General features: G+C 50.6%; 1 protein-coding gene across 1 annotated transcript in view; it reads left to right on the forward strand.

Annotated features, from left to right (window-relative positions):
• Window positions 1-577: 577 nt before the first annotated feature.
• The window catches only part of Capzb (capping actin protein of muscle Z-line subunit beta), a 98,063-nt gene continuing 71,801 nt past the window's right edge, over window positions 578-26,839 (forward strand). Inside the window, exon 1 of the mRNA XM_028759668.1 lies at window positions 578-779. Coding sequence (XP_028615501.1) covers window positions 777-779 — 3 coding nt within the window. The 5' untranslated portion in view covers window positions 578-776. The remainder of the gene's footprint in view (window positions 780-26,839) is intronic.

A 26,839-nucleotide genomic window follows, 5' to 3' on the forward strand; every position in this document is an offset into this window, starting at 1 on the left:
TATACGTAACAGCCAGCATTTTTTGAACCCAAATGTTCTAATTTCTTACCCGGGCCTTTCCCACAACTACTGTCTGGTAGCTATGAAGTGTAGGCATGGATCCTTATGGCTTATCCACCTGTCATCTTTTGGTACCTAAAGGCTGCCCTCCTGGTCGTGATAGCAGGTGTTCAGCAACAGGGACCGCAGAGCCGGCGTCCCCCGGCAGGTTCCGCTCGGTATTTGGGGCCGGGCCTTGACCAGCGCACCAGTTCCGGGTCTGGGTGGGGCACAGAGGGCCTGTCCTCGCCTAGTTTCAGCGCCTTCCGCATCCTCCGCCCAGGGGAACCAGTGAATCGCTCCACCCTCAGCTACCCCGCGGCCTGCAGCTGCGAGAAGCGAGGGTGACAGTCAGAGGAGAGACAGCACTCCCTGTCCCTCCGGAACACCGCAGCCCTGGCCGCGCAGGAGCGTTGCGCCCGGCCCGCCCCTCCCGCGTCAGGACACGCCCACTCGGCCGCAGGGACCGCCCCCGTCCCCGCCCCCCTCGCGGCGCTCCATACTTGGCGATCGCTGCGGCCCCGCGCGCTCATTGGTCGCGAGCTGGCGGCTGGGGGGCGGGCCGGGCTGGCCGGGGCGGGGAAGGAAGGTGGTGGCTGCCCGGCGCGGGGAGGGGGGAGGGGGGCGCTGACCCGGATGTTCACTCTTGGGCACCCGGGGAAGTGGAAGCGCAGGGCCCTGCTGCGGGGGGGAGAGCCACAGACGCCGGGACAGGGATCGTCGCCGCCGCCGCCACCATGGTAAAGGGACCCCCCCTCACGGCTCCATCCCCGGACCCCCTCACGGCGGGAGCTCGCGTCCACTCCCTCGCCGACCCGCCGGCCCGGGGAGGGTGGGGATCCGGGGTGGGGGAGGGGCGGGGTCCCGGACCCTAGGCAGGAGCCACTCTTCGGGTCCGGAGTGGGAGGCGGGAGGCCCTGATAGCCTGTGACCCCGCCCTGGGCTCCATGTGGAGTCCACTTCTTCCTCCTGCATGTCCAGGCTAGTCTCGCCTATCCCAGGCTAGACCTTCCTTCCCCCAGGGGCCAGGCCAGGCACCCCTCTCGCAGGCCTTCATCCCATGGGCTGAACTCGGGCCCCTTGCCTCGGCTCGGTCCCAGGGCCCAAGCTAGGACCGTGGTTTTCGCTCCAGTGGCCCAGTCTAGGCCCCCTTCGCCCAAACTCTTCTCTCCATGGCCTCAGGCTGCACTCCGCCAACCCCTTTCCAGTGAACTCAGCCTAGGTTTGTTTCCTTCACCGTCATGGAATCTTCTCTCTGCAGTCTTCAAGTCTGGCCTCTCTACTCCAGCTGTGTTCCCCTCCTGTACCTCCCTCCCCCACCCCCGGTCCCTAGCCGTCCCCTTCCCCCGACTTCTCACGACTTAGCCTAGCCTGCGTCAGCCCTTCGCAGCTCTCGCCCTCCTATCTAGACCCTGGTTGCTCGGTGTCCTGCTCCTGACCCTGGTGTCCCCTCCCCTGTTCCTAGGAGCCTCTGGTGAGCGGGGGAGAGCCCCAGCCAGGGTGGGGGTGGTCCGGGTGCTGTGCCTTTCCTAGGCTTGCCCCTTTCTTGAGGAGGCCGCTTCGGTGTGAGGGAGCGAGAGAGCGAGGGAGAGAAGGGCGGCATCTGTGTGCCCGGAAGACAGAACAGGGCATTTCCCTTGGGAGGCCCTAGTGGCAGTGCAGCTAGTACAGCGCGTCTTGAGGGGCGCCCTGCCTGAGTGGGGGGCAGAATGTTGACGGTGGGTAAGCCAAGAGGACAGGAGTGAACTCACAATCGCTCTTGTGAGGCCACAGCCCTGTGGCCTGGGGGGACACCAAGCTCGGCAGCCCAACGTACGGCCTGGACACGATGCATCCTAGCAGGCGCAGCCTTCCTTTCCCCCTGAACTGTCAGCTAGTAAGGGTCGGAACTGCTGATTATGGAGGTGGCGCGGATCAGGTGAGCTTCCGGAAACTCAGAGGCCCGAGAACTCCCTGACTCCACTCATGGTGTTTGTTTTGGTAATGAAGACAGGCACACTATGCTAGCAACTTACTTGAGGAGCCTTAGGTGTGTCATTTCCCCCTCCCCCATAGCCCTGCACCCCCTAACCTACCTGGATACATGCAGAGCAGGCCCACCATCTAGGCCAGAGAACTACCTCACATAGTCAAGGACGGCTGAGGTAAGTAAGGTAGGTTGAGAGAGAAGGCAATCCACCTGCTCCATGCAGTACATCAGAGCCTTGCAGGCGGTTCCCCTCCTGCCTGGTAGATAGTTGTTTAGGAGTAGATTTTGGACCCTAGATGGTTTTGAGGAGCCCTGTTCCTTGTTTAATCAAGGGTGCAGCAACTGAATTGGGGATGACTAAATCTGATTGGCTAATAAACTTTCTGTGTATCAATTAAAAGCATAGGCAAGACTGTTTTGCATACCGTTGCTCTTGGCTGAAAACTGGCCTGGGGGTCTGAATCCCTGACCTTAGTCTGGATGGGGAAAGACTTGTCCAGGATAGTTTTGGGTGAGATTCTTCAAAGTAGACTGAAGTTTTCTATGTGTGCTCCCAGCACCAAAGCAGGAGAGGGTGATGGAGTGGCCACAGAGTCGTCTAGGCTTTTGGTTTCTGTCTGGCAGGTGAAGAAAAGCTGGGGCATTCATTGTAACTTATTCAAAGTGTTGTTGAGTCTGTGTGGAGAGCACACTTGGCCAGCGGAAGCATGCCCAGCAGCCTCCAGACAGAGATCTTCCTTGTATGGTGTTGTAGATCTGATATAATGACACTGTTCAAGAACCATAATGATGGGGTGCTCAGGTACAGCCAGGGAGGGCAAGTATTTACCTCTGCAGACTCTGGGTGGATCTCCTGTTAGGAAGTGGCCGTTGTGAGCCGGTGGTATAGCCTGCGGCCCTGATCGCTAGCTCTCTGGGGACAGATTTTGGTCTTGTGTTTTCTGTCCCTGTCTATCTAGTCCTAGAACAGTACCTAACTCTGAAAGATCTGGCTTGGAAGGCTGGGCATGGTGCCACCTACCTGTAATCTCAGCTGTTTAAGGCATTCAAGGCCAGCTTGGGCCACAGCGAGGGTGAGACCCTGTTTCAAAAAAGAAACAGGAGATTGCACAGTGTGGTCTGAGATGTGTCTATGAATGCAGCCACTTGGGAGGTTGGCACTCATTAACTTGTTCTTCATGGACCCCAGTTCCCTAAGTGATTTCTGACTGTCTACTATGCTAGGATAACCTGATTCCCTGGTGTGGGTAGCTTGGACAAACCAGAAGTGGTGGAGTGGAGGCTGCATCATAGATAATGAAGACGACCATGGTTCTGTTTTCACTGGGCTTGCAGGGAGAACAAGTGGCTAGGCAGCTCCAGTGTACCCACCGAGGGGAGAGAGTTGGAATGCATTTGACTTTGGAGTGGAGTCCATGATTTTTCTTGCAGTTATGTTCACTGTCCCCACTGATGCTTAGGCAAGCGGAGTTTATTTCCATCCCTGAGCAGACAGTCTTACTACTGTCTCTAAGTGCTTCACGATGTCAAAGCACCAGCAGAGCCACGGCTTCAGACTCCGAGGTTATTATCCTAAGAGTTAAGATGCTGGCGCTCATGGTGGGGCTGGAGGAGTGAGAGGTCAAGGAGGACCTGTCACTCTAGCTCACAGATGGCGCTGATGACAAGAGCTGGTAGGAGAGCTCACTCCTATCACTAAAGGGGAAATCATGGAGGAGACTCGAATGTCTCTCTGTGGTCTCCTCCTGTGAATACGATCCAGAGAGATGCCAGAGGGATGGCTCAGGGGTTAAAGGTGACTGCTGCCAGGCCTGGGGAGCAGAGTTCAATCCCCACAACCCATATGTAGATCCAAGTCTTCCCCTAGCCTGCATTGTCACATAGTTCTATCTCCTTTACTCCAATAAGTAAATAAATAAATAAGCAAACAAACAATGTAACTTTAAAAAAAAAAAACTTGGTGCATAGTTCGACTTAGAGACTCCATGTGTGTTTGCCCTGTGCAAGTAAATCCAGTCAGTCTCCTTTTGATAAGTAGCCTGTGATTATTAGTTTAAGATTGAGAAAATGACAAACACGCCTTTGAAGGTAGGTCTTCTATTTAAAATTTGGAAGTGCTATACTGTTACATTCTATGGAGGGGGAAGGACACAGGGCAAGGGACCTGGAGTTCAGAGTCTTGCATGCCAGAGTAGGAAGTGCTTACTGCACAGCTCTTACAAGCTGCAGGGTACCACTGCTTAGGTGTGTGTGTCTCATGAGGCTGCTGTGTGTTGCCCATGTGTTGAGGAGCCAGCAGAGAGCGAGGCAGACATGGATGAGGGCCTTCTGGCTTCCACTGTTGAGGGGCCTAGAATAGAGCTTGGAAAGGCGGGCAGTTATAACTCCGCGTGCTCAGAAGTTCAGGTCCAGCCTGAGCAACATGGTGGGAGAGACACATTGTCACTCTTCCTTAATGATAAGGGAGACGGTATTTACTGTAACTGCAGGCTCATAAGTGTGAGCTGGAGAGGAAGGGAACGTTGTGGCTTGATCTGAGTCCCACGCTCTTGGCTTTTCAAGTGTTCTTGGTCCAGTGGAATGAAGTGTGTGTGTTTGCAGCCTGCATCCTGAGGTGTAACCTTGGGACATGCTGGACATCCACCACTGTCACCGGCCCAGGGTCTGGAAGCATCGACTGCTCAGCCTGTTTTTGTTCAAGGACTATCTGACGTTCAGAAGGTCCAAGTGAACGGTGTGAATTGCAGGTCTGTAGCTTAGCCCCTATGTGAGACTGTGAGTGTCTCAGGTGTATTGACCGCAGGTATGGGGGCTCGGCACAGGTCTCAGCTAGTGTAATGCTGGTTTAGGCATCCACAGACGAATGCTTCAGTGTAAGGAGGTGGAGATATTTCTGGGGTTCTAGCCATGTGCCATCCATTCTGCCAGAAGCTGTTGATTTTTGCCTTGCAAAAGCTTGATGAGGAAGCTTCAGCTCTGGACCCCAGACAGCAGTGTATAAGAAGCTAGACTAGAGCTAGACACAGTGGAACACCCCTTTAAAATTCCAGTGCTTGGGAGACAGAAGCAGGCAGATCTCTACGAATTCAAGATCTTCCTGCTCTACATAGCAGGGCTCCAGGCCTGCTGGGATACATAGAGAGATCTTGTCTCAAAAGTCACTCCCCCCTCTTAAAAGAAAAGAAATCAGAGCTGGATTCCATGTCTTTATGGGTGGAGTCCTCTTTGAGTGAAGGGGCAAGGACGGGCGACAGAATGCAGGAGCACTTGTCCTCGCAGAGCCATATCACCTGTCCCATGCACTGGCTGTCTGGTGCTCAGGAAGTGTTCCACGGTACTGAGTCAGCAGGTAGTGAGAGCTGAGGTGGTTGTCTCTCCTTTGCTGCCTTCAGAGCGGGGCGTGTCTGGAAGGAGTCCTGACTGCCTTTCTGTGTGACCTAAGTGAGTGCCCCTCCTTCCTTCCCCTCAGTTCCTTGATGTGCAGCATGAGGGGAACATTTCATAGGGACAACAGGAAAAGGAAATGGTTTTAAATTTATCTTTTGTGTGTGTGGAGGTGCTCCACAGTCTGTGTGTGGAAGACAGGATAACTTTGGGAAGTTGGTTCTCTTCTTCCGTCATTGGCTCAGAAGTGGCATTTGTAATACACTTGCCACGCAGTAAGTTGGGGCTATATCTACTCTCTGTCATATTTTGTGTACCCAAGCATATGTGACACAAATGGAAGTCACCATCCCTGTCCTCCCATCCTGGAGAGGAGGAAAGGTGTGTTCAAAAAGTTTCGTATAGCTGAAAGGGAGAAGTTTTGGGAAGAACTCTGGGAGGACCATGTGTGCCTGCTAGTCAGGTGCTCCACCTCTTTCAGGAAGCCCTGCAGACATTCCAGTCCTCAGTCAGCTCAGGGGCTGGGCCTGAAGCCCAGGAAGACCTTGCCCAGCCAAAGAGGAAGGGGAGGTTGGGTGGGGCACCATCAGCCTGAGAGTCCACTGTACCAAGTCCAAGGTCAGTGTGATGTCACTGGGGTGGATTTGAGAATCTCCGGGTAGATGTAGAGAGGAAGTGTGCTGCCAGATGCCAGTTGCTAGGCTCAGGACTTTGCATTTGGTCTGGACAGTGTGGAGCCAGTGACATTTCTCACAGGGCAGGTGGAAATTGGAGCAGGCTGCTGGAGCAGTGGTATTTTAGCAGGAGTCCTCTAGCCATGCCATGTGGAGAGGTCCTGCAGATGGAAGAGGGAGGAAAGGGGGCGGGATGGGTGGGATGCATTCATAGCTATCGCCTGAGAGGTCCCAGGGTCTGGGCCCATCTGGCTGTGCTCTGGGAAGGAAGGCATGGTGGAGAAAGGCAGATAGGCACAGTGAGCTTTAGAGTCTGCCCTCTCTGGTTGAGGGGTATATCTGCCCCCCCCCATCCCCATGCAGGCCTTCTGATTGGATAATTTGTCATTGACAAAACAGCTATTTCTGGTCAGTTGAAATCCTAATAATGGTACCCACAGAACCTTGATAGATGATTGACACCGAGTGGGCATTTCTGCATAGTTAGCCTGGGCCTGCTGGTGCCACTTGTTGTTTAGCCCAGTGTACTATGGCTTCTAGACACGTCAGTGCCTGAGACCCCTGACTACTGAGGCGTTCTGCAGTGTGGGAGGCTCTGCAGCGTGGCTATCAGGGCAGCAGGAGCTGCTTTCATGGCCTGTTTTACTATTCCATGCAGTGCTATGAGACAGGCCTACACTACTCTCACGGTATGGATGAGGAAACCAGGGCCTGCCTAGGCTGTCCTGACTCCAGGCCCAGCAGCCTGTAGTCATTTTTCTTTCTTTTTAAGGTTTATTTATTTTATGTATATGAGTGTTTTGCCTACAAATGTGTCTGCGCACCACATGCAGGCCTGGTGCCTGTGGAAGTTAGAAGAGTGTCAGATCTGGAACTGGAGTTAGGGTGATTTGGAGCCACCGTGTGGGTGCTGGGAACGGAACATGGGTCCTCCTGGGTCCTCCACGGTCTTCCACAAGAGGAAGTAGTGCTCTTAACTGGCTGAGCCATCCCTCCAGCCTTCCCCACCCCCAGCCCTTTTCCTTGTCATTCATTATGTGGACAGCTGTTACATCTACCTGAGTCTTAAACTTCTGGGTGAGCTAGAGCTACACAGAGAAGCAGGGTATGATAGGCACACGGTAACGAAGGCAGGCCTCCTTGCCTTCCCTCTACTGTGCCTCCTGCTGCTGCCACCCTGCTGACCTCTGTACCTTCCTTGTAGTCCTCTGCAGTCCTCTAATCCTGTTTGGTCCAAAGCTGTGGCCTAGTAGTTACTCCTGTCCAGGGTGGTTACTGCCCGTGGCTTTGCTGTGGAGGGTTATCATGGGGATTGCCTGAGTGTGTATAGAAACTGTAGGCAGTGCCTGGCGTGGTTAAGGTGTGCGAGGCATGTTGACTGCTGTTAGGAGGTTATTTTTATTACCATGGGTAGTTCATGGCTGGCCATTCATGTAACCTCCAAGCTGGCCTGGGAGGCAGCCCCAACCCTTAGGAGACTGCTGTAGTTGAGCCCCTAACCCAAAGCTGGCAGCCTTAGGGACCAGCCCAGGTAACCCCAGCCTGGTGAGAACTCCAGTCCAGTGCTTCTGGCCTCAAAGCTCTTACCGCAGTGTGGGGCGCTGGCAGTTGTTCCCCCTGGCTCTGACCCTGAACTTCTGCTTAAACTGCTCCCTGAAGCTTCCTCTTCTTGTGCTGAACTCATCAGGATCTTCTCCAAAACCATTGTCTGACTGGCCACTACCATAGTGCTCTTACATATTTAAAAAAAAAAAAAAAAGCAGGATTCTATTTGCCAGGGGAATTATCTCTAACTTCAAGTACAGCCCATGCCTCATGGCTAGGCTCTTCTCACCAGGTGTTCTCAGCTTAGGGACCACAACTGGCATATGTAGTTAGTTCTTCACCAAAATGTTGTTATGATGTGTGGTTGTGGTCAAACTCTGAAAGATACCTTTGCCTGTACCACTGAGCTGGTGCAAATGGCTCCTAAGCAGCTTCCAAGTAGCAACGAGCCAGGGGAGTTTTCCTGGGAGCCGTGAATGGCAGAAGGGGTTCAGGTCAGGCTTGTTCATGTTGTCCTGTTGCTCAGGGGCTTTCTGCTGGTGGCTTGGACCTTGCTGGCCTTTCTCTGGTTTTACATACTAAGTTTCCTCCTCTGTTGTAGTTTGTACTACTAACTGGGGGAGGAGCATGCATGTGCCCACCTGAGGTGCTGCCTCACCCTAGCAGGTTGGCCTCTCAGGGAGCCACTCAGAATTTCTCCCTGTGCCATGTATGTATGCTTTTATTGGTCCTCTGCTCCTCTGAATGCCTGGTGACCTCACCTAGGCTTGGGACGCAGGTTGCTTATGGATAGGGTATCTTTGAGCTCCTCGTCTTCCTGCCTCCGCTTCTAAAGTAGTACTAGGATTAAAGATAGGGTGTGTGTGTGCGTGCGTGCGTGCGTGCGTGTAGATCAGAGACAATTCCTTCCATCTTTGTATGAATTCCGGGGGTTGAACTCAGTTTGTAGGGTTTGTATGGCAAATACCTTCCTTTACATGCTACACCATCTCTCTGGCCACTGTTGAGAAGTCCTCTGCAGTGAGCTTTCTCAGTGTGCACCCTGCAGATAGCCCCTCTGGTGAAGTCTCCTGAGATTTGAGGTGACAGGTTTGTGCTTGAGATATGCACTGAGGGTCCTGGAATTGGAGGTTGCTGGGAAACTGCATGGTTGACTGTGGACCCATTCCTAGAGCTCCCGTTAGTCACGTGCCCCTTTCCGTCTGCCAGGGGGTGCCCTCAGTCTTGATATCTGGTTCTGTTAACCCCAGCCCTAGAACCATTTCCTTTTGTTGCAGATAAAGAAACGAAAGCTCAGAGAGACTGGTAACTTGCTCAGGGGCCCAAGTGAGGTGGGAGCAGTTACCGGGCGCCTCCAGGCTCTCCTTCTCAAAAGCTTCTGCCAATCGGATTCTTCTGGGATGATTATTTTATAGATTAGAAATTTATAGATGAGAAACTGAAGCCTCAGTAGATCTAGCCACAGTGACTGAGAAAGTTTGGGCTTAGTGTAGGAGGAAGACGTTAGTATTTTGGGTCAGGTTGTTGAAATAACAGCTCTTAGGCCTGAGGGACCCTGCAGTGTGGCTTTAGAAAGGAGCCTTCTAGCCTGGAAGCATTGGTGGTGTTTCTGCCTCCACCAGCAGGACCTGACTCAGCACCGGGACCCGTCCTGCCAGCATCCATGGCTTCTAGAGTGACAAGAAAGCCAGTAGCAGGCTGAGCCTTCATGACAGTGCCTGTTGGGAACTGTTGGTGGGTAAGCCCTGCAGGGTTCCCTTACCTGGTCTCCTGTGATTGACATCCCAAGCCTTAGGCATTTGGTGATGTAGGTAGCGTTTGGCATGCCCCATTAACCATTCTTCTGCCTGCTAAGTTTGTTTATTATTTTGGGGAGGGAAACAGTCAATCCCCTTGCTCCGTTGTGAGTGCTGCAGCAATGTCCCTTTGTCCCTGGCATGTGTTGTGGCTCCATCGGTGTTTGTTGAATGACTGGCTGGCCTATTTGTTCTTAATGATGTGAACAGCTTCCCTATATGGGGACAAACCATGTGAGACTGCCATTTTTTTGGTAGGTAAAAATTGATAGGTATCAGTGTTGGTGTGGTCCAGCGTATTACAGGTGGGGTGCATGGTGAGAGAGCAGGGCAGTCTGAGTGGGAGACCTAGCCATGTCCAGTTTTCTGTGGATGGATCTCCGTCCGTCTGTCTGTCTGTCCATCTGTCTCCCTCCCTCCCTCCCTCCTTCCCTCCCTCCCTCTTTTCTCTCCTACACCCCACCCCCCTTTGGTTTTTTGAGACAGGGTTTCTCTGTGTAATAGCCCTGGCTGTCCTAGACTCACTTTGTAGGCTAGGCTGGCCTCGAACTCGCAGAGATTTGCCTGCCTCTGCCTCCCAAGCACTGGGATTAAAGGCCTGGGCTGCCACCACTGCCCAGATTCTTTGGATTTCTTAAACCCTACTTTCACAAGGCTAAAGCAGCCAGACTCAAGGGGACAGGAAGAGCTGAGCAGGGATGGTCAGATCAGGTCAGCTCACTCCTGACCAGAGGCTGGCAGTGTACCCCTGGGAGAACACCTGTGATCCCGATGGCAGCCAGTGGCGTGGTGGTTGGTAAGCACTTGGCCTTTAGTTCCAGGAGCTGCCTGCCGTTCTTGGCATTTCTCACTGATCCTAGGCGGTCTGGATTCCCAGGTCTAAGGCTGTGATAGGGTGCGCTGGAGGTAGAAATCTTCCTGTCTCTGAAATGGGGAGAATAAAAGTTACTATTTTCACTGGTGTAATAGTGCATGTCTTTGATCTCAGTACTTGGGAGACAGAGGCAGGAGGATTGTTGAATTCCAGGCTATCCAGGGCTACATGAGACTCTGACTTAAAAACAAACTACCACCAACAAAAAAAACCTCCACTAAAACCCAACAACAATAAAGTAGCTATTTCTAGCCGGGTCTGTAGCTCAGTGGGAGAATGCTCGCCTAGGGTAAGTGCCCTGGGTTCAGTCCCCATCACTCAGGAAGTAGGGATAGCTATGTCCAATGGGTTTATGAGGATTGAAGGAGTCAGTGCAAAGCCAGGCACATAGTCTGTTTAACTCACTGCATGCTGGGAAGATCTCCATGCTAAGAATGCCTGTGAGCTTGCTTAGCATGCTGCTAGACCCAAAAGGACTTTGAGTGTGGATACCCCTTGGCTTGGTTTGTGCACTTGGACTTGGTACTTGGTGTTGCACCAATGCTCCAAGCAAGCAAACTGCAAACCTAGCAGCTCTGAGCGTCACCACCTGTGCACCTGCACTCCGTGAACAAGCTATTTGAAATGGAGCTTTCTTTCCAGGTGATAATATAAGCCACTCCGGGGAAAATGGATTTTTTTTTTCCTTCTCTGAGCATGAGTGGCCAACCTTGGTGTGCTAGCCATACTTGGTGCCTAGAGACTTGGAAGGCGCCAAGGCGTGATGCTTATCTGTGGTCGTCTTCAGCTCCCTCTCCCATACGAAACCTGTTTTCTGGCTCACGTTTTTCTCTTCTGAAGATGACAAGTTTTCATGGGCACTCTTGGCTTCTGCTCACCCATGTTGCATTTGTGAATTGCCACAGACTCACCAGATGTCACTGCCTCAGGAGTTTATTATTTTGTTTGAGGGCACATGTCTGATATTTTATTATTTTATTTTATTTTTTGAGACAGAGTCTTACTATGTAGCTCTGGCTGGCCTGGAACTTCCTATGTAAATCAGGCTGGCCTTGAACTCAGAGAGATTCATCTGCCTCTGCCTCTCAAATGCTGGGATTAAAGGTATGAGTCACCATTCCATATGCCCAATTAAAAAGAAAAAAAGTTTTATTTCTGTGTCTCTGTGTGCTTGCCATGAGACTACAAGAGGGCATCTGACCGCCTGGAGCTGGAGTTAGAGGTGGTTATGAGCCACCTGACATGGGTGCAGGGAACTGAACTTGGCTTCTTGGGAAGATGAGTTAGCATTTTGCGAGCTAAGCCACATTTCGGCCCCAGTATGTGTTTGATATTAAAGCAGGTAGTGCAGGGACTAAGGTAGTAAGCAGGAAGCAAGACAGTGGAATGAACAGAGAGGATGGCAGCTTGCTTTGGGTTAGTGTTGGGAAACCCCTCCACATCTGCATCCTTCATGGCTGCTTATGGCCTGCATCTCAAACCCAGCGCTTCATTTCCAAGGGCAGCCCCCCATCCGTAGACATGCGTCTACATCCTCACAGGGAGAGGGATCACTGAGAAGAGTTATGTACAGTGCTGTCTCTCAGGCTTCACACGTGGGCACTTGAAATAGGCTTTGTGTATCTGCAATGAGTTGATTCTGTGTCATGCAAACTGTCACGTTGGATTAGTTCTGAGAATCCCTGGGCCACAAAATCCTGTACATTTTCAGGGCAGATTAAGGTAGAGAGGGCCAAGTCAGGTTCCAGCATTTGCTCTTGGGCCTCCTCCTTACCAGAATGCAGCAGGCCTCCCTCTGAGTGTTGCTTGCAGGCTGGTTGTGCAAGGCGAGCACTGGACTAGCCTCTGTGTCATTACCATTTGTTGCCACACTTCTGTTCACACATGGAAATGGAGGCTTGGAAGGTTCTGAGACGTCTTGTAGATCACACGGCTAGTACAAGAGCGAGGAGGTCTGACGACATGTCCATGTGGACTTTATATAATATTTACATCCTTACCTTGTCTATTTGGGCATTTATGGTGAGAATGTTCAGAATTCTTTCTTCTAGCTTTGTTGTTGTTCTTCAGACAAGGGCTTGGAAGAGGCTCAGGTTGACCAAGCTGATCTCAAACTTCCAGTGTAGTCACAGATGACCCAAAATTTCTAAGTCTCCCCTTAGTGTTATAGGCATATGGTGCCATGCCTGGTTCTATGTGGTACTGTGGATCCAATGCAGGACTTCCTGCACATTGGGCAGGCACTTTACCAGCTGAACCATGTCCCCAGCCCCCGAGGAGATAGTTGTTGAAATCAGATCACTAGTTGCTAGGGCCCCAGGAGGGATCCTCCCACTGTATGACTAATTGGCAGAATGCAGGCATAGAACTAAGGTTGACTTTGCAGGTCCTACACCATTTCTGTTAAATTTTAATTTATAAAAAAATTGAGATGGTCTTCTGTAGCCATGACTAAGGTTGAATTTGCTCTGCATCCAGGGATGGCCTTGAGTGCCTGCTCTTCTTTCCTCTACCTCCCAGTTGCTGGGTTACAGGCACTGGACCCATGTTTATATGATGAACTGAGTGCTTAGTCAGCTCCCAGTATCACTAAGGAAAGGGGCAGTGGGAGGAGAGGCTGAGGTTCCCAAGCCTCAGGTGATGGGTTGTGTGCTGGGATGAGTGTGGGTGAGTGCTGATAGTTCTGGCCAGCCCTCAGAGCTTCGCGTGCACTGCTCAGCTGAGTTCCCAGAATTCTGTGCACAAGAGACTTTATGTTTAGGACATCCTACTGAAAGTGGTGTAAGGTGTATACACTGCTAATAGCAGCTGAGGCGGGGCTTGAAACAAGTGCTCTGATTGCTCAGTCAAAGAAGAGATCCAGTGACGGCTTGAACTCAAACTTGGGTTCCTTTGACGTGTGGCTCCTGATTTGTTTGGTACTTGAGAAGTGTGTATAGCAGTAACAGGGTGCTGGAGAAAGTGTATGTGTGTGTGGGGAGGGGGGCATTGTCCAGCTGTGTGTGTGTGTGTTTGTGAGCGCACACGCATGTGCATATGATGCCTATTGTGTGGCCTTCAAAGTGCAGAGTGTGAAGACCACATAATATTATGACATGTTCATGGCAGCCCTGGAGGAGGCATCATAGCCAGTGTTCTGTCAGAGGGGTCATGTGATTAATAGGTGAGGGTTGTCATCTCTTTCCTGTGCTATGGTGCAGTAGAGAGATGTCTGTCTGTCTGTCTGTCTGTCTTGCTCGCCCCCTGTTCTCTTCCTTTAGGGAAGTCCCCAGAAATGAAACTGTAGGGCAAAAAGGACCAGCACTTTTCTCCTATGTTTCTTCTGGTCCCATAATCCAGTGAGTGTCCTAGTGGCCTCTGCTTGGCTGCTGTCCTTTGGGGCTCTGTGAGCAACCTCTTTTTGCTGCCTAGAGGGAGCTTCACTTCCATGTGACATGGTCTGCAGGCTGAGATGACCCCCTTTCTGTAGAGTCAGCCCTCACGGTTTCTCCTGTGTGGCTCCCTGCTGGAACTATTGCTTATTGGCTTTTCTTTATAATGGGTGGGTGGGGATGGGTGTTGGGGCTCTAACCCAGGGCCGTTTGTTTCTCATAGGCATGTATTCTGCTGCTGAGTTGTGCCCTCCAGGCCTGGTCACCATCCTTTTTATCATCTGCTTAGTATGTACATTGTGGTGACTTGAGCAGGATATCTCCCCCAAGTGTCTGGCATCCCCTGGTGGTGGCTATTTGGGGAGCACTAGGAGATGTGGCTTGCTGGAGGGAATGTATCACTGGAACCCTGTTTTGAGGTGTCAGATACTCTCCATATCCCGAGTTAGCGCTCTCTGCCTCCAGCCTGTGGTTCGAGATGTGAGCTGTCGGTCGGCTGCTGCTTCAGCTGCCTGCGCAGCCTCATAGACTCTAACCTTCTACAGCCGGAAGCCCAAAGAAACCCTTCTTTATAAGTCACCTTGGTCATGGGGTTTTATCACAGCAATAGGAAAGCAGCTGACATAGGCTGAGGACTTTTGTGTAAGGTTCTCAGTAAGTGTTGCTAGTGAATTGATGGGTAATGGCTGTTCAGGCGTACAGCTTCATGGCCTTTGTGTGCTTAGGGACTTCAACATTAGCAGTTTTTTAAAATGGGCATCTCAGCAAAGCATGCACAAGTGAGAAAATACACCACAGAAGCTATGAGAAGGGGCCATTTGTTTACAGCAGATGCTTCAGCAGGGACACAGAATACGCGCGCTCTCTCTCTCTCTCTCTCTTTCTCTCTCATTATTTCCTAAATAATGCAACAACCATTTACCTGGAGCCTTGTTACAGTAAGTATTATAAGCAATCTAGAGTTGACATAAACTGTACAGGAGGGGGCAGGTGAGGTGGTGCACACCTATAATCCCAGTACTCAGGAGGTAGAGGCAGGAGGCTCCGAAGTTCAAGGCCAGCCTGAGCTATGTATCAAGTTCAAGACTGGACTGGGCCACACAAGACCCTTTCTTAAAAAACAAAGTTAAACAAAAGCCAGGAGGAGGGGCTCAGTGATTAAGATCACTCACTGATCTACCAGCCGGGATCGGATGGAGTTGAGATCTCAGATCCACACCGCGTGACTCCCCAATGCCTGTAGCTCCAGCTTCAAAGTACCTGACACCCTCTTCTGGCCTCCACGAGTAGTGGAGAACACGTGCACAGACATACATAGATAAGGACATTTTAAAAACAAAATCCAAGTTCAAGGCTGCCATGGTCCACATAGTGAGCTCCAGAACAGCAGGGCTACACAGAGAAACCCTATCTTGAAAACAAAACACCAAACAAAAATAAAAATGAGAATGGACACGCAGCGTCTGTGGCTGTGGCTGTGGTACCTGTGTACATGTGGCTACTTTGCTTAGATAGTATTTTGCACAAAAGCCACTCAAAGAACATTTATTTGGGCTGAGGTCCCACAGTGTTGGGGAAGCAGAGAGCGGGCAGGACACGTCTTTATCCACACAGGAAGCAGAGTGTGAACAGCCAGTCAGGAGAGCTATAAACCATCAAAGCTGGCCCCCCGCAGTGACAAGCCTTCTTCAGCAAGGCTGTACCTCCTAAGAGTTTCACAACCTCCCCAGACAGTACTGTAGTCAGGGACCAAGTGTTCAGTACATGAGCCTGTGGGGGCTACTTCTCATTCAGATCACTGCAGGTGGGGAGGTGGGTGGTTCAGTACTCAACCCTCTTGGATACCATAGGACCAACTGTACTGATTTTGGAGAGTTAAAAATAAGTTTCAGAGCACTGCGGTGGTGCCTGGATGTAACCCTGGCACCTGGTAGGTTAGGCAGTAGAGACGTAGAGTTCAAGGCCATCCTCAGCTACATGGTGAGCAGCCTGGGCTGCATGAGCCCTAGCCTGGAACAAACCAAAGCTACATGTGGTGGCACCACCTGCAATCCCAACACTTGTGGGCAGAGGAGCATTGCAAGTTCCAGGCCAGCCAGGGCCACATAGCCAGAGCCTGTCTGTAATTGAATGCATAATAAGAGCGTAACTGGGCTCCCCACATTGTGAGACTCTGCTCACAGCGTGTGTCCGGAAGCCTGGCTTACACACGGCTTCCAGGGGGGATAGTTACAGTGCAGCTTTAAAAACTAGAATTGAAAGCCATGTGTGATAATGCATGCTCTTCTATCTTAGTCCTCAGGGGCAACAGCTCCAAGTTTGAGGCTAGCCTGGTCTACAAGGTTGCAAGACCCTGCCTCAAATGAAATAAGATTTTAAAGTAGATTTCTTTATGTGTTTGGTTTAACGATTTTTATTTTATGAATTTATTTCATGTGGGCTGGGTATAGCACACATGTGGAGATGTAAGAGGCCAGAGGACAGCTGGCAAGAGTAAGTCTCCCCCACAACCCCCTCAGCTAAGTCCGGAGGCCATCGATAGGGTCTGAGTATACAGATGTGTACCACATTCATACAGGTACTGCTGAGGTCAGAAGAGGGCACTGGGCCCCTGCAAGACAGCAAGTGCCCTTAACAGGTGTGTCATCGCTTCTGCCCAGTTCTTTTGAGACTTGCTCTGTAGCTCAGGCTGTCCTGTAATTCTCTCTCAGCCTCCCGAGTGTGGGTTGCAGGCCTGAACCACTGCTCTGCTCTTCCACACATTTCATCTTGTGTTTTGGAGGAGAAGCCTAATCCCTGTAAGTACTGGACATTTTCCAGTGAGTGAGTGCGGGCCTGCTTTCTCCTCACCTTGAGAGATGTGTGCTTCCAACTCTCAAAGTTGGTCTGACTCCTCTGGGACTGAAGGCTCCATTCTTGATGGGGCAGAGTGGGTGGTTAGGCAGACTCCTGGTGCTCTGCTGCCCCCTACTCTGTGGATTCAGGCTCATCCCAGCATCTGATGTGGGTGTGCAAATGTGGGGAGCTTAGTGAGGGGTGTTTCATGGACCCAAATTGGGTTTCAAACCAAAACAGTCCTGGTGACTTGGGCTCTCTGAACCTGGAGGTTTGAGAACTTCTGGCTTCTGTATGGGAGGTAAAGAAAGCATGGAGCAGGCTAGGAAAGGTGCTGTGTCATCTGTCACTGAGGCAAGGAGCTGGATGGACATGGCTAGAGGGGCCTTCACCACAGTGCCTTGGGTCCACAGTCAGGGCAGTTAGGATTCAGAAATGGTTCCACTGGCTTGGCTGATGGATGGTGTTTGGACTTTTGGGTCTGAGCATGTTTAAGATGTGCAGATCGTTGTTAGAGGGGGAAGGACATGTCTGTCCCATGCTCGCAGGACCAGAGTCCTGTTACTGCAGGATCAAAGGCTCAGCCTGTCTGTGGCTTCTCATGTCTCATTTTGATTTTGCATTGGTCTGCTGCTGGAGCTCACTAAATGTGGTAGGGAAGTGGTTTCCTGCCTGGCCAGCCTCCAGCTTGATGCTTGCTGGACTTGTGTGCCCTTTTATCATCATCTAATGTTTTTCTTTAAATATACTTTTGCTTCTTCCTAAAGCAGACCCATCTATAAAATGGACAGTGTGATCTCCCTCTTAGATTTGTTGTACAGAAGAAAAGAAGTGCTGGTCAAATCCCACTCACTCACCATTCCTGCTGTGAACCTGCCTCAGGCCCCGTCTTCTGGTAGTATCCCCAGGAATGCTGTGGGGTTACAAAGGCACTGTGTAAGGACCCTGAAGTCCACATGCTGTGTGTGTGAGGTCGAAGCATCCCCCTCTATGTTACGCCTCATTCTGCATCTTGGACATAAGAACATCCGGCTTCCTCCAGGCTCAAGAATTACAAGATGCTATTCATTTAGTGGGTGCCTCTGGTCATCGTGTTTCCTTGGAGGGCGCTCTGGTGGTAAGGGAAAACAGGATACTGACCTCTATGCAGTTAACTAATTTGCTCAGAAAGTAGGGAGGAACTAAGTATCTTTGTGTGCACTTTTTACTTCCACATGGGTCTCCAGGCAGCCCGCAGCTGATGGAGTGAAGCTGAGGGAATCAAGACCCATCTCTCTGTCCCTTCTTCCTTCTCATTGAGGCCCAGGAGCACAGATCTGTCTTCATAGCTGATGTTTCCTCCACACATCCCCAGGTCTGAATAGGTGTGGCTAGTGTTTTCTCTGCCCTAGCAACAAGGCTGTTCTTGAATGTGTGGACCTTGGCTCTCAAGCCATGCTGTCTGCATTTAAATCCTGCCCCCTTTTCTTTTGAGGTTTGTAACTTTGGGCTTAGTTCCCAGGACTGCTTCCTCCCCATTACGGCCAGTCAGATGGGATGAAGCAGGGAATGCCCTGTGCCTTACCTAGCATGTAGTCAGGCCTACAGTATCAGTGATGAGGGGCATGGGTCTCATGGCAGCCATGAGACCCAGTAAGTGCTCAGTAACTGGCATCTGCTTTTCTCTGTGGTGGTGCCTGGAGGTCCTGGGCAGGAAGCGCTGAATTCCAGGAGGAAAAGAAATAGGTGTTTTGTTTTCCTCACATTTGATTCTGGTTGGATCCAGAAGTGGCCTCTACCTCCTAAGCTGTTCATGCTAGAAACACAACAGGAAACCAGCTTGGACCATACTGCCCTGCTGTATATGTGTGTGCGTGTACACACAAGGCTCTGCAGTTACAAGCCTCAAAAATCAGTACATCATTCTAGTTTGGGCTGCTGTAGCAAAATACCTTAGACTGGATAATTTACAAACAACAGAAACCTCCTGCTCTCAGTCCTCGAAGCTGGGAAGTCTAGAAGCAAGATTTGGTATTATGGTCACAGAGAAAGCTCTTGCTGCAGCAGCAGCAGCAGCAGCACAAGAGAGGGCGAAGGGTCTCCGTTGCTTTCAGCATCTCAGTCCTCAAACTCACAGTGTAGTGGAAGAGGACCATGAATCCTAAATCTTCCTGCCTCCACCTCCTAAGAATAGATTATTGGTGCTCACAGTTGTACCCTGGCCACTCTGTATAACATCCAAGTCAGCTAAGGTTTGTCTTCTCAAGCATTTCTGGTAAAATTATTCAGAATTTTTCCTTGAAGCATCTCTGGAAGGTACAGTACATCACCCCCAGGGTGGGTGTGACCTTGGTCTTGGAGACTGTTGTTCGTGGCGGCAGAACTTGCTTCCTGGACTGGGTTCTGTGTAACCAGGCCTTTGCTCGATAGACTGCAGGTGGAGCCGATGCTGTGCTGGCCTTGGTAGCGTCATAGAGTTTTGACATGAGAGTTTATATAAGGGCTGGAGAGATGGCTCAGCGGTAAAGAGCACCGGCTACTGTTCCGGAGGTCTTGAATTCAATTCTCAGCAACCACATGGTGGCTCACAACCATCTCTAATGGGATCAGATGCCCACTTCTGGTATATCTGAAGAGAGCAACAGTGTGCTCACATATGTAAAATAAATACATAAATAAATAAATAAATCTTTTTTTAAAAAAGAAGAAAAGAGTTTACATAAAGGAACTTGATTTGCTTACTAATTTCTAAGAAATCACACCCTTGGTGCTAGAGCGATGATTCAGCAGTTAAGAGTCCTGGCTGTTCTTCCAGAGGACCCAGGTTGGATTCCTAGCACTCATATGGTGGCTTGTAACTACCATCTTACAGTTTCAGAGGATCTGGTACCCTCTTCTGGCCTCTCTGGGTACTGCACTTATGTGCATAGACCTACATTTAACCAAAACATTCACACATAAAAAATTAATCTTTGTTAGAAGTAATCATAAGGCAAGCTTGAAGAGTACCATCATTTTGCTTATTTCCATTGCGACAAGATCTTCCTTTGTAGCGTGTGCCCGCCGGGCCCTCCTTTCTCGTCCTGCCAGGCTCACTTGGTATTTGTTCTGTTGAGAAGCAAGTCTCACTGTGTTTGTGATGGGGGTTCTCCTGCTTCATCCTGTTGGCAGCTGAGGCTATAGGCACAGACCACCGTGTCCAGTAAACTGGGTCTCTTTTTAGTTGTTTTAAAGTAGATGACTTAAACAAGCAGTTCCCCCCCTGCCCCCCCCCCCGAAGTGCAGCCTTTTAGCGTAGTACACTGGTAACTTGCCTCCTTGCTAAGGCCCCAGGGAAATGCCATGTTGGAGAGTCAGAAAGAGTCCATTATCCTCAGCCTCCTCAGGTCTCAGTTTCCCTGTGTGTAATGGGAGTATTGGACTATAAGGGCTTTTCAAAGTCCCCTTTTATGTGTCATTTTAATGGCTGTGTCCCTAGCAGGACCAGTGGTCATAGTCTTGCTTATTGATTGCCCTGTGTATTGTGCCTAGAATATTGGCAGACAGGAAGTAAGAGTGTTCATTTGTTTGAATGTACTAATTCAGTTTCCACTCATCCATCCCAGCTAGGTGTTATTATTCTAATTTTATAGATGAGAAAAATTGAGATTCGGGGAGGTTAAATAATTTGCTTATCATTACAGAACTGGCTAATTGTAGCATTCAGAGTCCTTTCTTGCTTGCCAGTTAGTGCAAGGCTCATCCCCTGGTAAGTCTGTCTATGCAACTACAGTGGCCGGTTGGAAAATGCATGCTGTTTGCACCACATCTGAAACTCCAACTTTAAAAGTGAAGTTCACAGCTTTTTTTCTTGATGTCTGCTGAGGTTGGAGGTAGTGGTTCTTCTGGTTTAGGATTTAGGAATGACAGGCAGGTGTCTGTCTGTACAAGCCCTCTCTAGGCATCTCCTTAAGCATCCGCTGTAAGCTGACTTCCACTGCAGTGCCCTCTTGGCGTGCTGCTCAGCACAGTCTGGGGGAGGCTGGGCTTCTGCCAGCAGCTCTAGGGATTGGCAGTGGGTGGGGAGAGAGAAGAAGTAGAACAGGCTCTGTCAGTATTCTCTGGTTGCCTGCCTGTCCCAAAGGCTTTCATCCTCTGTGAGACTGGATTGCTGGCTCAGAGTTAGAAAGTTACCCTGCTACCTCTCCCTACTGGCAGGTGTGCAAGTGTCTTGCCCTCTCTGAGCTTGTGAAGATTCATTTCCTCATCTCCCAGCAGATCCTGTGGCTACTGTGTCATGCCAGGACTTCAGGAGTGGATGCAGGAAAGCAAGCACTGCCTTCTTTTTTTTTTTTTTTTTTTTTTTTTTTTTTGGTTTTTCGAGACAGGGTCTCTCTGTGTAGTCCTGGCTGTCCTGGAACTCACTTTGTAGACCAGGCTGGCCTCGAACTCAGAAATCCGCCTGCCTCTGCCTCCCAAGTGCTGGGATTAAAGGCATGCGCCACCACAGCCCGGCTAAGCACTGCCTTCTTGAGGCATATCCTTGTAATGGGGTTCACAGTGGTGGTAACGTTCCTGGTGAGGCTTTGAAGAGAAAGCAAAATGCCTGGCTCCAGTGCTTCCCAGAGATGAGGAGGTGGTTCCTGCAGGCCAGCGAGGCAGTACACAGCGTGCAGATGCAGGCCTGGATGTACAGATAGAGATAAAGGGCACTGTAGGCCGTGCTCCTTCATGGCCCTGGGTGGGGACAGGACTCCTCATTTGTCCATGTCCACACATCTCCAGCCAGTGGTCAGCCCAGCTAGGAGTCCACGAGGTGCCATTTCTTCCCCTTAACCCTTCACTTTTTGTAGAATAGAACTTTTGTACCCTAGGAACTGTCAAGGAGGGGCTGGGAGACTGAGGAAGACAGGAAGAAGGTTAAGAACTATTTCAAAGTAGGTTTCTCATTTTCTCTCAGAATACTGTAATTTCAGTTTCTCTGGCAAAAGCAGTACTGATTGTTTGTGAGCAGCATATTAAAGGTGTAACTGGGAAGGCATTTCCCCTTTCCCTCCCATTGTCAGAGGCATTGTCTGCAGCTGTCTGCAGCTGTATATGCACAACATTTGGGTGTGCAGGGCCCTCCAAAGAGGGTGTCAGAATCCCCTGAAATTGGAGTTAACGGGCAGTTGTGAGCTGCCATGGGGGTGCTGGGAACTGAACCCCAGTCCTCTGCAAGAGCAGTCAGTGCTCCGAATCACTGAGCCACCCCCCAGTCCCCTTCCACAACTCTCAATGCCGTCAGGTGGCTTTTGGAAGTGTCATGTCGGTTCATAATACTTCTGCTGTGTGTCAGTCTGCTGCCTCCTTGTCCATACTGGGTGTTTCTCTCAGCTTCTGGCTCCATAGCAGTGAACACTTCCTCATTTTCTACTTGCAGACCTTTGGTTGGCAAGATACATTTAATCTACTGTACTTGGCTGCAGTCAGTGTTTTTTCCCCACCGTTAGCCATATGTGTTATATAGGCTTCAAATGAGCGCCCCCGAGTGTACGCGGTGGATTACACAGTGCCCTCTGCGTGCCACTGGATGGGGAATTAGGGCTGCCTCATCAGCTGGGGTAAAGGGCGGAAGCAAGTGGTGCATGCCTGTCTGCAGTCCCCAGAGTCCCTTGTGATCTCCATGATATCTTCCACTGTCAACTGCTTTTTTAATTCAGTTGAAATTTGATCCCTTTTAGTATGGCTGAGGACCTGATTAGCCAGAAACCTCAGGAAATTAATAAATGAAGACTCCACGAGTGGTACTCAGTGCCCTCCCTTTGGGAGTGGTTCCCATCCCCTTCGTTTCCCATGACTCTCCTACCATGCTTTAGTTCCAACAAGACTTGGCTAGAATGACTGCTTTTCTGATGAGCCTCCTGCCTTCCTGGGATGGGATGGGTTAAAAAGCCAGACTTAGTGGCTGCCTAGATCTTGGGACACATCCATCTCTCAGTCTACCTGAAGTAGTGTCCTGGTGCTTATTCTGAATGCTGTTGGAAATCCTGCAGAAGGCCCTGTTGACATGAGTGTGGCTGTCCTTAGTGGCTGTCCATGACCTGGAGGAGGGGTGGCACATGGCAGCATGCCCCTTGCTGGGATGGTGCTGAGACTCCATGTCGGCCTCCTTCCCTCTCCCAGTGTGATTTCTGTGAGTTTGTGTTGGCTCATGGATTCCCAGGATCTGAATGATTCTGGCCACAGATTCCTCTCTTTCCTTTCCCCAAATAGACCACGTGTATCAACCAAATGGAACAGTCTGAGGGTTTCATGTGGCGAGACGGACGGTCTAAAATGAACTCTGTGAGACTCTTGCAGGAGGAGGGTGCTTCTGCAGCCTGCCTGTCTGAGTGGACTTACAGATTGAGTACCTATGATAAAGAACCCAAGATTACAGTCCTGTTCCCCCAGCCTCTTTCTTCCTGGGACTGAACCCAAGCCTGTGTGCTAGGCAGGCACTCTGCCACTGAGCTATGAGGCCACTGTTGTTGGAAAACTGTTTCTGCATGCCAGTCCGCATGAAACCAGAGAGGTGGTGTTTTGGGTTTGTTTGTTTTTGTTTTTAAGTTCCCAGTAGAACAGCTGGCCATGCTTTGGATTTACATCTGGTCTTCTCCTGAGGGTTTTATTAATATCCAGAGAGTTCGTGTTGTGTTGCGGGTTTTTTTTGTGTGTGTGTGTGTTTTTTTTTTTAGTCATGCATTTGGGGGCTGGAAAGATGATTCAGTGGATAGAGGGTCTTGCTCAGCAAGTCCAGCCAGCTAAAGATTGATCCTGAGAACCCATGGAAGTGTGGGAGGAGAGACCTGACGCTGCAGAGTTGTCCTCAGTCCTCTATGTATACATCCATACACAGTAAAATGAGCAACACTGATAACATGCAGAATTAGTTCTAAGTGTAAAGCTGTCTCCATGGCACCTGTGGCCACATCTGTCTGCTCCTTACCTGTGTTAGCAGGGGTGAGTTAGCTTCCTTTTCCTGGAAGAGAACTCTCTAATGTGATTGATACCTTTGGTGATAAGAAAAATGCTGGCGAGCTGTTGCTTCTGGTGTTCTTTCATACATCGCAGGGGCCTGCGTGCTTCTCCCTGTCCTGGTGACCATACCCATTCTCCCAGCTTAGCACTCACTCTGCTCACGGTACAGGCTTCAGAGCTAATGGTCATTCTGAATGATGTCATTCACCTTGATGAATGAAAACAAGAACAGAACAGCCATGTGCTCACCTTGGTCCTCCCAGAAGCACTGGCAGACCTACATTCCAGGGACACTGTCATGTCCAGCACAGAGTCCATCTGAGTATCTTCCAAGCCAGGAAGTTAGGATTCCGGTTGTATAGATGTATAAGAACCAATTCTCTTGTTGATGTTGAATGTGTTAGAAAGTACTAGATGCTCCTCCTGCGTTTTCAGTATACTCGGGGCATTTGCCTCCCTCCCACCTCAACGCAGAGAGCCACATGCCCACAAGTGTGCACCCTCACACTGAGCTCTGTGCCCCCTCAGCCCCTCGTTTCTTAGATCCCTTTATTTTTCTCTTGGACGGACACCCTTACAAGAGCATTAACTGCCTCTCTGTACCACACAGTTGGACTCAGAGTTTGACCTAGGTTTCTGTCTTCACCCAAAGGATGCCTGTAGTTGCTCTGCAGCTTGGGTGTCCCTACCAGTCCTTCTGGGCCCTTCTGTCCCCTTCCCTTGTCTGGTGAATTCAGCCCTTCTTTATGTTACAGCGTGTCCATCTTCCCTTTGTGCTGTAATGTGTGCAGACACTCAGCATCTTGGCGCACCATCTAAACACTGCCTGGGCTCAGCAAGGGCTCAGGTGGCACTGTGCACAGGGAAGTCAGGTCTGGTCACAGTGGGTTTGGCATGGGATGAGCTCTAGGCTCCGGCTGTAGGAATTGCTGTCTAGGCAGAAGGAATATGGCATGCAGAACAGGCAAGAGCTCACTGAGAGAATCCCAGGCAGATGGTGAGGCGAGAAGGCCCCCCTAGTCCCCTGAGACCAAGGGCAGGTTTTTCTTTTTCCCAGGAGCCATTGAAGCTCATCAGCACTGAGGGCCAGCCAACTTGGAGTCTTAGGAAGCTTGCTCTGGCTAAGATGTGTGGAAGTAGGGAGGCTGGGTCAGGTGTGGTTCCATCAGGAGACGGCCATGGTCCCTGGGCAAGGGATTAGAGATGGAGAAAACTAACAAAATAATTAGACTAATAATTCAGCTGTTTCCTAGTGCTGTTACTGGCACAGAGTAAATGTAATTGATGCTTACATTGTAACTGCTCAGAGAGGGTGATCAATTTCTAGTTTGTTTTTAGTATACATGTGTTGAGGGGATGGCTCTTTCCAGTCATCAGAGATGAGAAGCAACAGGAATTCGATAGTCTGGAGACCTGTTGTTGTCTGCCCCTGAGCCCCAGCCTTGTCGCTGAGTGGCTGTCTGTCCCAGGGCCACTGTTGAGCTACACCCAGTGAGAGCAGACCCAAGCCTGTTGGGGGCCTGGCCACGGAGGGGCAGCACACATGGCTGGTGTCCCAGTTCTGCTTTTACCTCTGTCCTTTTTAGCTCCGTTCCAGGAAGCTCAGTTAGGGGGGTGCTCATTTTCCCTCTGGGAGGCTGCGATGATGTCTGCCTGTGATTTTTCCCGCTGGCCACCATAGTCTTCTCTTTCTCTACCCCTCCTGCTTCTGCCCTTGGCCCCGACACCCTTGAGTCCTGTCCCAGGGACTGAAACCCAAACAAATCCTGGGTATTTGAACAGCCCCCCTTCACCACTTAGCATGCTGAGTTGGATGGTATCCTTCAGGCCTTTCAGCAAAGCAGAAACAGCTGGTGGTAACAAGAGAACAGTCACAGCCCTCCCGGAGGCTGATGGTCCAGCAGTGTTGGGTAGCTATTGGTCAGTGATAACTTTTGCAAGCTTGGTAATTCAGCATTTTCTCCTTGGCTACAGATGAGAGCAGCCCCCGCAGGCAGGAATGAGTCATGTAACAGCAAGGACGATTCTTACCAATAATAAACATCTTTCTGCCATTCCAGAGGCAAACATCGGCGGTCATGTCACTGGGGCCTGTCCAAAACAAGCACTGTATTCATTTCTGCAGCTTAGATGCCTTCCTCAAGCTACCTTTCCCTTCTTTAGGGACACAAGATTTTCTAATAGCAGTCTGAACATCGGCCTCAAAAGAGTAAAGGGATGAGAGTCGGGGTCTTCCTTCCCAGGCCTCCTGTGCCAGCCTCTGCCCTTCTGGATTCTGTTTTCTTGTCTGGGCAGAGAGAGTTCTCGATAATGGTTTCCGTGGGCTCTTCTTCGCCTGCATTGCCAGGGAGCAGCTTAGGGGCCTTTGCATTCAGCTCCTAAACGCTGCGTAGCAAGCTTAGTTGGCATCATGTACTACAGAGCCACACACTAAGGGGCCTCACAGTGAACTGTAAGGAAATTTCAAAGGTAAACAGTTCTGTCTCCTGGGTGAGCCCCAGCAGGAAGAGGCCAGGATGCTGTTTGGTTTCTTGCCCTTCCTTGTGAGTGCAGGCGTGTGCCATGTGTGCTGGCTTGTGGTCAGAAGACAAGTTGGGGGAAGCAGTTCTCTCCTTCCATTGAAGGTTCCAGGGACCCAGGGCAGGTGTCCAGGCTTGTGAGTACTCTTATCTGCTGAGCTATCTCACCAGCCCTGTGGTCTGGTTTCTTAAGGTAAGGCACAGCAAATGTGTCTTGCTCCATGTGGTTTAGTGTCAGTCTCTTAAGGCGGGCGCCTGTTTGCAGGCGCGCTGGTATCGTTTTTTGCATAGGGACACTGTCTCTCAGTTGTCAAGATTGCCACCTATAGTGATGTCATCGCCCTTTCTCTTCTGGGCTTTGTTGGGATTGAATTTTTGTCCAGTTGGAAAGAGCTGAGACCAGTGGCCCCATCTCTCTCCTGCCTAGATCAGACTGGAATTGAGCAGGTGAAAAGCCTTGGTGGTCTGCTGTAGTTGTTCCCACAGGCAGCAGTGGTGTGTTGGACACATGTCCCTGCTAAGAGGGAGATGCTTTAAGCTTTTTCGCCACAGTAAACAGGGTATGCAGAGCTGGCTGTGGTAGAGCATGATTGGAGCCCCAGTCTTCTGGGGACTGGGGACACGAGGCACACAAGTTCCAGGTTACCCTGGGCTACATACCCAGGCCTTGTCTAACTTGGGCAGAGCCATTGTCTAGTTCAGTGAGGCCTTGGGCTCACAACTGCTTCTAACTCCAGTTCCAGGGAATCCAAGCCACGGCCTGGGCAAGACCTGTATTCATGTATTGTAGGGTGTTTCTCTGGCTTTTTCTTTTTCTTTTTTTTTTTAATCTCTCTCTTCCTCCCTCCCTCCCTCCCTCCCTCCCTCCCGCCC

Source organism: Grammomys surdaster, unplaced genomic scaffold (genome assembly GCF_004785775.1).
Source record: "Grammomys surdaster isolate TR1022 unplaced genomic scaffold, NIH_TR_1.0 126313, whole genome shotgun sequence".
Taxonomy (NCBI): Eukaryota; Metazoa; Chordata; class Mammalia; order Rodentia; family Muridae; genus Grammomys; species Grammomys surdaster.